At 38.0% G+C, this 13,104-nt stretch overlaps 1 protein-coding gene across 1 annotated transcript; it reads right to left on the bottom strand.

Moving 5' to 3' along the window:
* Positions 1 to 12,130: 12,130 nt before the first annotated feature.
* LOC131922934 (keratin-associated protein 13-1-like) lies at positions 12,131 to 12,643 on the bottom strand. Its single transcript, XM_059277795.1, has one exon. The coding sequence runs from the start codon at positions 12,641 to 12,643 to the stop codon at positions 12,131 to 12,133; it is 513 nt and encodes a 170-aa protein (XP_059133778.1).
* Between the last annotated feature and the right edge of the window lie 461 nt (positions 12,644 to 13,104).

The following is a 13,104-nucleotide window of genomic DNA, read 5'->3' as shown; positions in this document are numbered from 1 at the left end:
ATAATGGATAGGGTTTTCTCCTGGGTAATGTTTCAATAAATAAAACACTTCTTCAAACACTTGTTTGTTTTTATTTTACCTGTGGTGTTATGACCTAAGGTAGAGTTACCTGTGAGAATTCAGAAAAGACTATAGATCAATTTTATTACAAATAAACCTTAAAAAAATTTATTTTCAACAATACCAAAGAAGGAAGGGACTGTTTTTCTGCTTGAATTCCTAATGTCCTATTGTGACCTCAGTAATAATCACATTCTAACCTGTGCTTGTCCTGCTCACTCAGAGGAGATGTAGATACAACAATAGTTTGCAAGCCTGTTACAATTATGTCAGAGAAATGGTACTTTGAAAGTTGGATAAGGCACAGCACTTTTGAGAAATTAAATTCCAGAACCATTCAATTTACGTTACACAATTCACATGTGCATTAACTATTATTTTTATTTTTCAAATGAAAAAAAAATAGAGAACACTCAATTAGTTTAAGAGTATGTTCACAGAAATTTATAGTACCAGGAAGTGAGACTGTGTCTGTCTGAACATATTCCATGACTCAGTTCAACTCTCTATACAAGGTTTGGTTTTGTTCTTTGAGGCGGATTCTCCCTATGCAGCCCAGGCCAGGCTGGCAATAAACTGATGAATACACACACACACACACACACACACACACACACACACACACACACACACATTGCAATGTATCAATGTATCTGTGTGTGTGTGTGTGTGTGTGTGTGTGTGTGTGTGTGTGTGTGTGGTGTGTGCATGTTCATGTGGCAGGGATGCACACATATGTGGACAACTTCCAAAATAGTTGTCCCTCAGGAGCTACCCAATTTGATCTATGTACTTGTTTGTTTTTGTGAGTGACAGAGTCTCTAATTGGACCTGGTGCTCACTAAGTGGGGTAGGCAGGTTGACTGGCAAACCTCAGACATCCTCCTGTTTGCATCTTCCCAGAACTAGGATTAAAAGCACACTCTTATCACATCCAACTTGGTGCTTGGTGCTGGTACTGGGTGCTGGTGCTGGGTGCTGAGTATGACACTCAGGATGCACAGAAAGCATTTTACTGACCAAGCCATCTCCTCAGCCCTACTAGCAATACATCCTGACCCACTTCAACAAAGCTAAGACATAAAAATCAAACATATGTTTTAAGTAAGTCTTTAATCAATACAACATTTATCATTGAAGGCTTTAGCATTAAAGAAAGCATTTAGCATTAAAACAAGAAGAAAATGGGGGCGAAACCATTACAGATACACCTGGGGAGACAGCTGTGTGAGCAAGAAAAGTACTTGCTTTGAAGCATAACCTTCTAATCCCAATATCCACGTAAAAAGCAAGGCATGGCCGTACAATACTTGTAACACCAGTGCTGTGGGGAACACTGATGGGTAAAACCCAAGAGCTCAATGGCTGGCCACCTTAGCTGAATTGCCCAGCTTCCTGTTCATTGAGAGAGTGTGGCTCAAGACAATAACGCTGAGACCAGCAGAGGAAAACAACCAATGTACGACACATATACACACACAGAGAGAGAGAGAGAGAGAGAGAGAGCGAGAGAGAGAGAGACAGAGACAGAGACAGAGACAGAGAGAAGAGAGAGACTATTCAAATGAGCACTAAACCACTAAAGTAAAATCCAGGTCATTTGGAATGGTGCATATTCTTCTTCTTTCAACAATTTGAAAATGACAATGTTGCTGAGTAGAATTCTATTTCGTAACTTCTGTAAAAAAAAGGCTTGCTGCACCATCATTGCTATCCCCTGTGTTGACCGTCAACTAAGAAAATGTTTCCACATTACTTTCCCCAAATAAATTTGCAGCTCCCAAAGATGTGTGCTAAATGTGTTTTGACTGTTTGTTCCGACTCTTTCTAGTGTGCTAATGGACCATAGAAAATCACCCTAAAATTGTTGGAGCTAAAGCATTTTTCAAATTTGTCTTGAAAGTTGGAGACTATGAAGAGCCAATAACACCTCTTCACCTTGCAATATCTATAGGGCATGAAAGTGAAGTCCCAGGAATCAATTTTACAGTGGAGACATTAACCCCTGTGGTCATTTGCCCAGCAGGAAGAGTGAGCTGTTAAAAGCACAGAGTCAGCTATTAGTCACTTCTTTTTTATGATTGCCAGTGTGATAACAGCTTCCCCTTCAATTACATGACTAGAACTATTTTGCTGATAAAGTAGCAAAAACGAATGTGCATAAGAGCAAATTCAGATTTTTCTTCCTTTGCAGATTTTCCCCGAAATGAGAATAATTCACTATTTTAATGTAGATTCTGACTTAAAAAAATGATTTTAACTAAAAATTACAATATTATCCAGCTCTAAGAAATTTGGGGGAATTGAATTGAATGTTTTAATGCCACTGCCTGGAAAGAAGAGAAAAACAAAAAATCATTATCTTTTCTGTTCTTTCTCTTGAAAAAGTTTAAAAGAGCACCCTAAACCTGATTAGCTTGGCTAGTCAATTAATAATTAATTACAATTAATAACACCTAACAGGTGTTGTGGAATATCATTTTAAGATGTGTTACATTTGTTTAGGCTGTGGAGTATTTGTTTAATGATGCAAAGACATGTTTCACTCTTTTGTCTTTTGTGTTGCATTAACTCTGTGAAGCTGTGTTTCTTTCACTGTCTAAAACACCTGATTGGTCTAATAAAGAGCCCAGTGGCCAATAGATGGGCAGGAAAGGGATAGGAGGGGCTGCCAGGGAGGGTGAATTAATAGGGGGAGAATTCTGAAAAAGGGCAAGGAAGGTGCTAGAAAAGGAGAAAGAGAGGAAGATGCCAGGGGCCAGCCACACAGCCACACTGCCACACTGCCACACAGCCACACAGCCACACAGCCACACTGCCACACAGCCACACAGCCAGCTATGGAATAAGAAGGAAAGAAAGATGTACAGGAAATGGGATAATTTAAGTTAGAAAAGCTGGCTAGAAACAAGCCAAGTTAAGACCCAGTAGTCATAAATAAGAATAATCTCCATGTATTTCTATGGGAGCTGGGTGGCAGGCCACCAAAGAGTGAAAAAAAAAAAAAGAACTACAATTAGGAAAATAATTTAAAATTTTCATAACAATTTAAAATTTATGTCTAATACTATGTAATGTTTCTAAGTAATTAGTGTTGGAAAGTAGGGTTAGTCATTAGTCAATTGGGGCTGGAGCAAAACAGTTTTACAAATCCCATCATTAAACAAAGCAAGGATTAAAGGAGAATTGACACCACCATCTATAGCATGTGGTAAATGTGGGAGAAAAGCAGAGGTCAGCCTATGGTATTTTGACTTCATTACCTCTCAATGCCACCTTGGCAGTTAGAGATGCTCTAAGTCATTGGGAACTATGTCCTCTCACAATAACTAACAGAATTTACTCTCCAGAAATGTCCCCATATAAACCTTCTAACACACTTACTTTTATTCTTAACCTACCTTTCTTTAAAATTTATTTTTGAAATTACTGCATTGTATACTGTCAGGAAGTTGCAAAAATAGCACATGGAATTTTTTTTTCAACTTTGCACCCAGCTTTTACTATTGTTAGCAAATTTCCTAACTGCTACAATATCAAAAGGAGAGAGCTGACATTGGTACAATACTATTACCTGAAACTCGGGCTGGCTGGCTGTGTTTTTTAAATCTCAACATGCATGCCTTTGTGTATGTTCACACATATTTGAATGCATATAATTTATTTCATGTGTAGATTTGTTTAGTCACTGTCATGGTCTGCCTAGAGAATTGTTCTGTTCTTGGTCAACTTGTCAAGACAAAAATTTAAAAGCAGAACTATCCAAGTAATTTAAAAAATTCATAGTGAATGGCTCAAATACCAGGCTTTGAAGACGAGAATGTCAATCTACAGAAACAGCTGAACCAAGCTAGTGGGAACTCATGAACTTTAGATCAACAGCTGTGGAGCCTGCATGGGACTGGACTAGGCCCTCTGCATAAGTGAGACAGTTGTGTAGTTTAAGGGGCCTCTGGCAGTGGGATCAGGATCCATCCCTGGTTCATGAGCTGGCTTTTTGGAGCCCACTACCTATGGTGGGTCACCTTGCAGAGCCTTGATGCTGGGAAGAGGGACTTTGACCTCCCTCAACAGAATGTACCCGCCATTGCTGACTCCCCATGGGAGGCCTTAACTTTTCTGAGAAGGGGATGGGGGAGGAAGACTGGGGTGAGTAGGAGGAGGGATGAGAAGGGGATCTGTGGTTGGTATATAAAATGAATAAAAAATTTCTTAATAAAGAAAAGAAAAAAGAATGTCAGTATTCCAGCCTTAACACAAGCAGAGAGCTTAGTCCTATCTCAACTTGATATGCCATGCTTTTTTGACACCCAGGAGCGGCCTATGACTTTCTTAGCAGAAACAGAGGAGGAATGGATGCTGGGGTAAGGGAGAGGGGAGGGGAGGGAATGGGAGGAGAGGAGGGAAGGGAAACTGTGGTTGGGATGTAAATAAATGAATAAATTTAATTAATAAAAGAAGAATTAGAAAAAAAAAAGAATGTCAATATCAAGGAAGGGGTCAGTTTGGTTTCTGTGAGGGACCACAGCTGAGTACCTCCAGGCTGTCATAACTTATGATAGAAAAGAGCTCTAGTCTCCTCTCCTTCTTCTAAGAGCCCTAATCCTATCTTGTACACTCAACTTTAACTATGTCATCTCATCTTAATTACTTCCCTCAAAGGCCCTACTGATAAATATCCAGAATTGAAACTTAAGAATGTTTTAGGAGCTGGGTGATGGTGACATACACCTTTAGTCCCAGCACTCAGGAGGCAGAGGCAGGCGGATCTTTGTGAGTTCGAGGCCAGCCTGTTCTACAGAGTGAGATCTAAGACTGAAACTACATGGAGAAACCTCGTCTCGAGGAAAAAAAAAAAAAGAATTTTTCAGGTAACAAATAACCACTCTATAGTCGTTATGAATCAAAAAACAAATTTTTCATGTTTATTATTATTGTGCAATATTATCTAATTTTGTCAGTTATGAACTTTAAGAATGGAGTTGAGGTTAGTTTGACAGTAATGTGCCTACCTTCCATGCATGAGACCCTTTGTTCAATCTTCAACATCACACTCACAAGGGAAACAGATAAATGGAAAAAAATACAACAGACATAATTTAAAAGAGACTGAATCCCTTTTCCCCCATGATATTTGAGGTTTGTGATAAGATGAAGATCAAAACAAAATATCATATCTCTGTGTAATAATGTCCCTTTCCCTTTAAGTCACAAGTAGAAGCTATATGAAAAAAAAAAAAAAGCATGGAATCTGGATGACTCCTAAGGGCCAGTATACTAAGGAAAGTGAGTCAGGCACAGAAAGACATACTCCATGGTTTAGGTAGAGTTTCAATTCTAGAGCTCATGGACCCGAGAGTAGACTAGTGGGTATCAGGGGATCAGGGAAGGGGTCAGGCAGCTGTTGGCCAATGTGCCTAAACTTAGTTATAAGGCAGGCACATTTGCTGACCTAATGTAGAACATGAAGCTATAGTTAACACTGCACTGCTACACTTGAAATCTGCCAGAAGAATTGGTATGCGCCCATGATAATAAACAAATCAATATATTTCTAACGGAAATTGCAAGATGATGAATTTTTTAATTAGTTTTACTGTGATGATTATTTCATACAGTTTGTGCTTTTGTGTCCATAAGGTAAGTTTCTGAGACACCGGCAGGAACCCAAATCCACATGCAACAAAGTCTTGATATAAAATATCACAGTCGTGCATGTATCCCTGACCCAATCACCTTTATGTTTTAAATCATCTTGCAATTGTTACACTAGTGAAGAGTGTTATTGCTGCAGAATTAGATTTTTGCTTGTTTCATTTCTGAGATTATAGTGTAATTACACCAGTTTTCCCTTCCCTTTCCTCCCTCCAAACCTTCCCATGAACCTCTGCTTGCCCTTGTTCAAATACATGACCTCTTTTTTTCATTGTTATTACATGCATCATGTGTATGTATATGTATTTAGGTATAGGTACAGGCATGTACATATATATTCCTAAATGCAGCCCAGTGGGTCTATATAATGTTATTTGTATGTTTTTTTTCAGGACTGACCATTTGCTACTGGATGATCAGTGATAGTAGTCCTTAACTCTCATCACAGAAAGTTCTCTTTGCAATGGAATTCGTTTTTATACTGTATTATTTGGGAGAATACTGATGGGAAAAGCCCATATTTACAGGATATAAGAAATTTTGTCCAAGCATTTCCAAGCCATAATTGAATACAACTATAAAAATGAAACCTGGATGATATAGAAAATAGACATATTTTCTGAAATATATATTCGGAATTTTACATTGTATTCTTTACCTATCTACAACTATAACTATTATGCCTCAAAAAGCTGAATTAAACTCTTCCTAAATAGATTATTATATTTTTTTCCTGCTTGCTTGAAAAACCCTACTTCAAGAATCCTGCAAAGTATTTATTTACCTTCAAATTAAAAGCTAGTAAAATTTAAAACAAATCTTAATTTATTGGAAAGTAGAGGAGTAAATAGATAAGGGTGTTTTTTATTTCTAAATAGGTGGTTATTTATCTTACCATATTCTTTATCTTAGAATAGCAGGGAAAGGAAATGCCCATATCTGACAATGGTTGACTAGGGAGAATTTAACTTTAGAGTCATAAAATTTTTTTCTGAAATCCAATAATCTGTGCAGCAACTTGACATGTAACCAATATATTGGCAGCATACCTGACAAAGCCTATGAATAATTTTCAAAAGCAAACAAATTAGGTAGTAAAAGCAGAATCAATACAGGGAAAATTACAACCTCTGTGGATAGACCATGTCTGCCACAAAGCCGTGTGTCAAGGGCTTTATCGCTCTCCTCTGGTGCTGTGGGAAGCTGGTGGAATCTTTGAAAGCTGTGGTATGCTGGAAGGGAGTTAATGTTATATGCCCTGGTCCTGGTTGCTCACCACTCAAAAGCCAGGATTCAGGAAGTGATTGCTGACTGGAAGGCATTGGATTTAATTACGACATTTAATATGACAAAAAGAGTCATTGTTCTAAAAGTTCTAGCTTGAACTCGGGAGTGCAGTAGGCTTTGGGAGGCAAGCAGAGATGGTGATGAGAAACAATGGCTGGAGAAACAACATCCTGGGTAGAGTCTTCAACATCTACTCTCTTTTTCTAATGGGACTCACCCAAATGGTTTTGATGTTCTGGAGACTAGTTTCTGTAATTTTTAAACAAATTTATTATTTTTCTAAAAATGAAACTTCACAGAAATATACACGCTTTGTGTTAGTGAGCAGAACTAATAAATAGGCCCTGATACTATCTGAAGATCACCAGATATTATGGGTTCTGCAAATCTAAAAAAAAAGAAAGAAAGAAAGAAAGAAAATTTAACAGATAAAATCTTAATTGACATCTCTTCAGAATTCACAATCTCAGGCAAATCAGAACGGAAACAGACTTGGAAGAAGAATGGGGAAATGAAAACAATTCCAAAAGTAGCTGCTACTGTTGCATCACTGGGGGTTTGCCCTTGAGGAGGATGTTGGGAACCCAGTCCCTCATCTCTCTGCTTCCTGCTGTTTTGCAGTGGTGTCCGGTGCAGTTCTTAGCTAGTGTGCTGTTGACAGTGAAAGGAGAAGTCAAAACTTGGCAAACATTTCACAGGTCTGTCTGTTGGGTTGGAAAAAATCACACCTTGATTGCATCTGGCTGTCCAGATTTCACAGTTCAATTAAAAACAAAAAGGAACGTGTCATATCCTGCCGAGGAACCCACATGATATCCTTCTAAGTAATTGTGCTCACTCTTGTGCAGTGGCTGCTTACACCAGCTTTTTTCACACCCATGCTTCACACCAAGATAATAGGAGAAAACCTATTTTTCTCTCAGACATGAAATAACCCTTTAAAGACAAAACCTCTTGCTTTGCTAAACATCTGGTTTTTTTCACAAAAGAACCTCATACAAATTTAAAAGTCAAAACACATGGAAGGAGCTGAGTTCAGAACAAAGAGCTCTCACATTGCTTGATATATTAAGAGAATTAATGTCAGAGTAAGAGCAGATGACTCAAATGGGATTGAAAACATTTTTTTCCTGGGTGAATGATGGATCCATTACATTTCTGTCACCATCATCCAACCAACCAGTGAAGCAATAGCAATCCAAAGCAGTGAGAACACAGGATGTGGAAAATGAGAGAGAGAGAGAGACAGAGACAGAGACAGAGACAGAGACAGAGAGAGATTAACTAAAAGAAGAGCTGAAAAAAATCAGTAAAAGCATCAAGCATTAGAGGAAAATGATGCTAAGGAGAGCTTCCAGGTAGTTATTAAGCAGAGATTGGAGGACACAAAGTATCACCATTTTGTCTGATCTTCACATTGTACTTTGCAACATCTGAAGCTGAGCACATGACTCAGTAGCAGTGTGTTCACCTAGCATGTGCAAGATCATGAGTTTAAGCCCCTGGAATCTTGTAGATTTTGGAGTATGCTTGAACTATATAGAGAAAGCCTGCCTGAAAAAATGCTTAAGTGTTCTATTCTAATGCATCCATTTCTCTGTCTACTCTATTTCATTTCAGTTTACTTTTCTACAGCAATCTTTACACTGCAATGGGGAGACTCTCTAAGTCACTAGATACCTGTATGAGTTGTAACCCTTCTATTTCCTTCTACTGTCTTTTGCATATCTAAAAATTCAATCAGTATATTGCATAGGAGTCTACACAGTAGACAGCCCTGTGTTCATCCTAGATTTAACTAATGGCAGTTTGGTTTGACTTTTTCTCCGTTTAAGAAGATGTTGACTGTAGGTTTGTGATACATAGGTATATCACTTCCACCATTATTCCTTCTACAATATTCATCATGGAGTAATGTTGAATACAGTCAAAGATCTTTTCTGCACTCATTGAAATTATCACATAACTTGTATCTTTGAGTCTATTTTTACACTGTATTAGATTATTTTTAAATTTGTGGATGTTGAACCATTCCATTTGCAAACAAATTTTGTACCTGTGTTTATCAGGGACAATAGTATATAGTTTTCTTTTGTTGTTGTATCTTTACTTGGTTGGGACCATAGAATAAGACTGTTATGCCCAGATAGCGGGGATCCCCAAAAGACCACCATAGAGATCAAATCCCTTATGTAAAAGCAAAAGCAAAGAGTCTTTATTTTCAAGTTCAGAGCTTGGACTCTCTCTCTGACACAGGGATGAGAGCAGAGAGCCCTGAGGCCAGGCAGGGTGTTTTGTTGTTGTTGTTGTTGTTGTTTTTAATCAAAGCAGAGGTTGGGATGAGGGAATTCCCAGGGTTCAGGACTGCCTGAAATTTGTCTAGGAGTATAGGGAATGTTTGGAATGTCAGGTATTTCCTCTTAGATGCAGGCCCCACTGGGTGGAGTCAGCTAATGGCTTTTCCTGGGTCCAGGTGTTGCCTGTCAGAAGCTGTGTCTGGGCCTCTAAGCCTGTCATGGCAGCTATGTGGTCATGCTGTTTGCCCCCCGCCCCCCACCTCCCCTCTTCCCCACAAATTTTGTAGAAGAAATTTGGAGGTGTTCTTTCAACAATTATATAATTACTTTAGAAGTGTTGGTTGCAGCTTTTCTTTAAAGGTCTGATATAATTTTTTCGTGAATCTCTCCTAATCAGTGCTTTTATAGTAAGAAGATTTTAAAAATAATTGCTTCAATTCTTTTCTAGTTATAGCTCTTTTTAAATGATTAAATCTATCATTGTTTTACTTTGGTGGGCCAGTTATATCTAGAAACTTACTAATTTCTTTCAGGTTTGTCAGTTTAGTGTAATATAGATATTTGAAGTATGGATTTGTGACTCTCCAATTCCTCGGATTTCTGTTGTGGTAGTTAGTGTCTATCTTGAGCTTTATTAATCCCACCTTGAATATTCCTCTCTTTCTTGGAATTATTATTAGTTTTGAGCTACGTTTGTTATAGTCACTAGAATTAGCCTTGATGCCTTTCTTGATAAATATTGGAGGTTTCTAGTTTCTAGGACTTTTTCAGGGATGATCTAACATCAAACATTTGAGTTTGTTTTCCCGAAATGTTTCTTTGCTCCGGATTTTACTCCATGTACATTATTTAAAGAGGGAGCATTAGTTCATAGTCACTGCTGATGACAATCATTTAGACTCTGCAGATCTTTGCTTCTTTGTTTGTTTTAGTTGGGTGAGTTCGAACTGCATATTTTCAGAAAAGTCAATGAGTAACTTATCAGCATATTTTATTAAATATAACTCTTTGTGACTGGTAAATTCTTATTTTAATTATTTTAAAAGAAAGGAAGAGTTTGTTGCCCTCCATCCCCCCCCCCCAAAAAAAAAACCCCAAACCCATGAAAAATGAGTTAAAGGGCCAAGGGAAGCAGAGACTCCTGTCGTCATGGTCTTCTCTCTTGGTCCTATATTTCTGAGTCAGAAAGCCTGCCACCCACAATTCCATGCTTATCTTGTTATTGTCTTACTATGAAAGAAAATCAGCTCTCTTTCTAAGATCCATTTAGAAGTGGTTAAAGAAATTATATTAGAGAAGGCAAATCAGTAAATAGTCACATGATAGTCAATGATTTTTGTTGATAATACCATTCATCTCTCTGAATAACATTACTAACTATAGCAAGGGAATCTTTCAATTTCATTTTCCCATCATGCTTAGCTGAAGAAACAACTTGCCTAAAGTTAAAGGGATCATTAGGATGTTACTCAAGTGTCAAGAGTGTGCTAAAATTAATTATTTTTATTCTCGTTGCTGTGGCCAAGCGGACCCCAGAGAGATGTAGGCAGCTTTTTAGATTTAGAATATCAAAAGTAATCCAATATTACTCCTAACACAATAAGAAACAGTGAACCATTCATCTGAGTTCTGAGGGACTCAATAACCCCAAAACAAACTTAAATCATAATGATTCTATACATTTATAATTTCTAAATATAACTACCACATCTAGGAGTCTCATATTTATGGAATCTTACAATCATGGATTTAAATATGTAAAAATGCATTGCTGTTAAACATACTTAAATTCTTTTCTTGTATAAATTTCTTAAAGTATGCTAATATTATTTCATTGGGTATTATGGATAGCCTAAATCTGATTTAAAGTTAATGGGAAGAAGTATATGTGTTCTATGAAAACACAACATCATTTTATTTAAGAATTATCATCATGAAAGTATTTTGATACCTGTGGGGATTCCTGAAACCCACCTTCTACAGATACTGAGGGACAGCTGCATAGACTTCTCTGCTCTAAGACAAAATACGCCCCTCTTCAGTTCTTCCCTAGTCAGTTTTTACCGTTATGTAAGTCCTGTCTTTGTCTGTCTCTGTCTTTCACACCTTGGCAAACTCTTTTTTCTCATATATTTAAAGATAAACACAATCATTTCTACTGCCTATATTCCATGTTTTGTCTTATCGTGTCAATACATCATGATGTTTCATATTTTAATTTATTTTTTTAAGGTTTTACTATCTAGTTCATTGCTTCTTAGAGAAACTCTAAATCAATGTTGTGCAGAACATGCAAGCTAAAAGTATACTCTGATTGTCAGCATAATGTCTCATTGAAAATATGAGTTGGCTGACTCTTCTGTGGGCATATTTTCAATGACATTGCTGAAAATTCCAGTAGGCTTTTACCCATCTGCTTCTAGTCAGTGGAATGCTCAGAGATATATCTCTATGTACCAGATACACCAGTCCTATGTAAAGGGATTTCCTAGGGAAGGTAGTCTGAAAAGTCCTAGTCTCAAAGATAGATCACAAATCAAAACTTGAGAGTCAACAAAGAATCAAGAGACTGTATTAGATGCAAGAAAAAAATGATTTTATTAGATCAAATATAACTGTACTCCCATACACAGTCCAAGAATTTGTGAATAGGTAATCAACTGTTTCAAATGACATTTGAATCTGTATTTGGTTATTCATTCATTTCTTAGTTGAATAGACCTAGTGTTGCCAGAGAAAGGATGCAGAGAGAGATTAGTTAGTCTTATTGGAAAAGCACTATGTTAACTCATAAAATTCACTTATAATCAGGAAGTTCAGCAGCTTGATCTCTAGATGGCTGAGCCACAGATGGGCCTGTAACAAGAAGACTGGAAGTTTCTAGAAGTCACATAGGTTGGGTGGCAGAATCCAGAACCATAACCAATGGAAGGGTAGCGATAGACTCCATAACTCACAGGTCTGAAGCCACTGGAGCCACAGCCTGAAGTGTAGAAGCTCCTTGACCCATAGCCCAGGGAGTGGCAGCTGCTGGACCCAAAACCCAGAGATCCAGCATATGTGGTCCTGCAGGGGCTGCAGAAGCTGGAGACCTGTGGGCGATAGCAAGGCCGCTGGCAGGAGCTATGCACCACATGTGAAGTCTGGCATCTGATGGGCTGGAAGCAGTTCTGATGACAGCCACTGTGGAGAGAGGAGCCCAGATGGTAGGTTCTGGGAGAGCAGAAGTTAGTGCTGTGGATCAGGTGACGGGGGTAGGAAGAGCCACAGGAAGAGTAGGGGTAGTGTAGTTGACCCCCATAGGATCTAGAGGAGAAGCTTTCAGAACAGCAGCTGTAGGACATATTGAGAGGAGATGTGAGATAAGCTGGGTGTCAATGAGACAATGCAGTGAGTTTGAATGACATGAGTCTGAACTTCAAGTTATATATCCTCTTATGCTGGGTGTGTCCACATTCCATTGGCTCCATTCACCTCCCTCACCCTTTACATGAAAATATTTCCCTGGGTTATTATATTTAATTTATCACACATTCATATATTAATTGCAGTTTAATCACTTGTGGCCCATAGTAAGAAGATGCTCATCGTTTCCTTGCCCTGGAATTTGCTGTGGTTTGATGTGGAATTTCTATCAATGATCTTCCTCAATACAGAGCTTTCTTACACCATGTTCACTTAAGAAACAATAAATACCACTCTTTGAGCGAGACTTAAAGAGAAATATCTTCATAGATTTTTCTCATGAGCCTGTTTTGTTAGTTTATAACCTTAATCTTAATCATGTGTATGCCTGTGAAAATTT

This window comes from Peromyscus eremicus, chromosome 12, assembly GCF_949786415.1.
Source record: "Peromyscus eremicus chromosome 12, PerEre_H2_v1, whole genome shotgun sequence".
Taxonomy (NCBI): Eukaryota; Metazoa; Chordata; class Mammalia; order Rodentia; family Cricetidae; genus Peromyscus; species Peromyscus eremicus.
The sequence above is the reverse complement of the archived record's forward strand: the minus strand, read 5'-3'. Positions and strand labels throughout refer to the sequence as shown.

Bases quoted from the DNA above. Each gene is read 5' to 3' on its own strand.
- LOC131922934 (XM_059277795.1), bottom strand. From the start codon at position 12,643: ATGTCCTACAGCTGCTGTTCTGAAAGCTTCTCCTCTAGATCCTATGGG.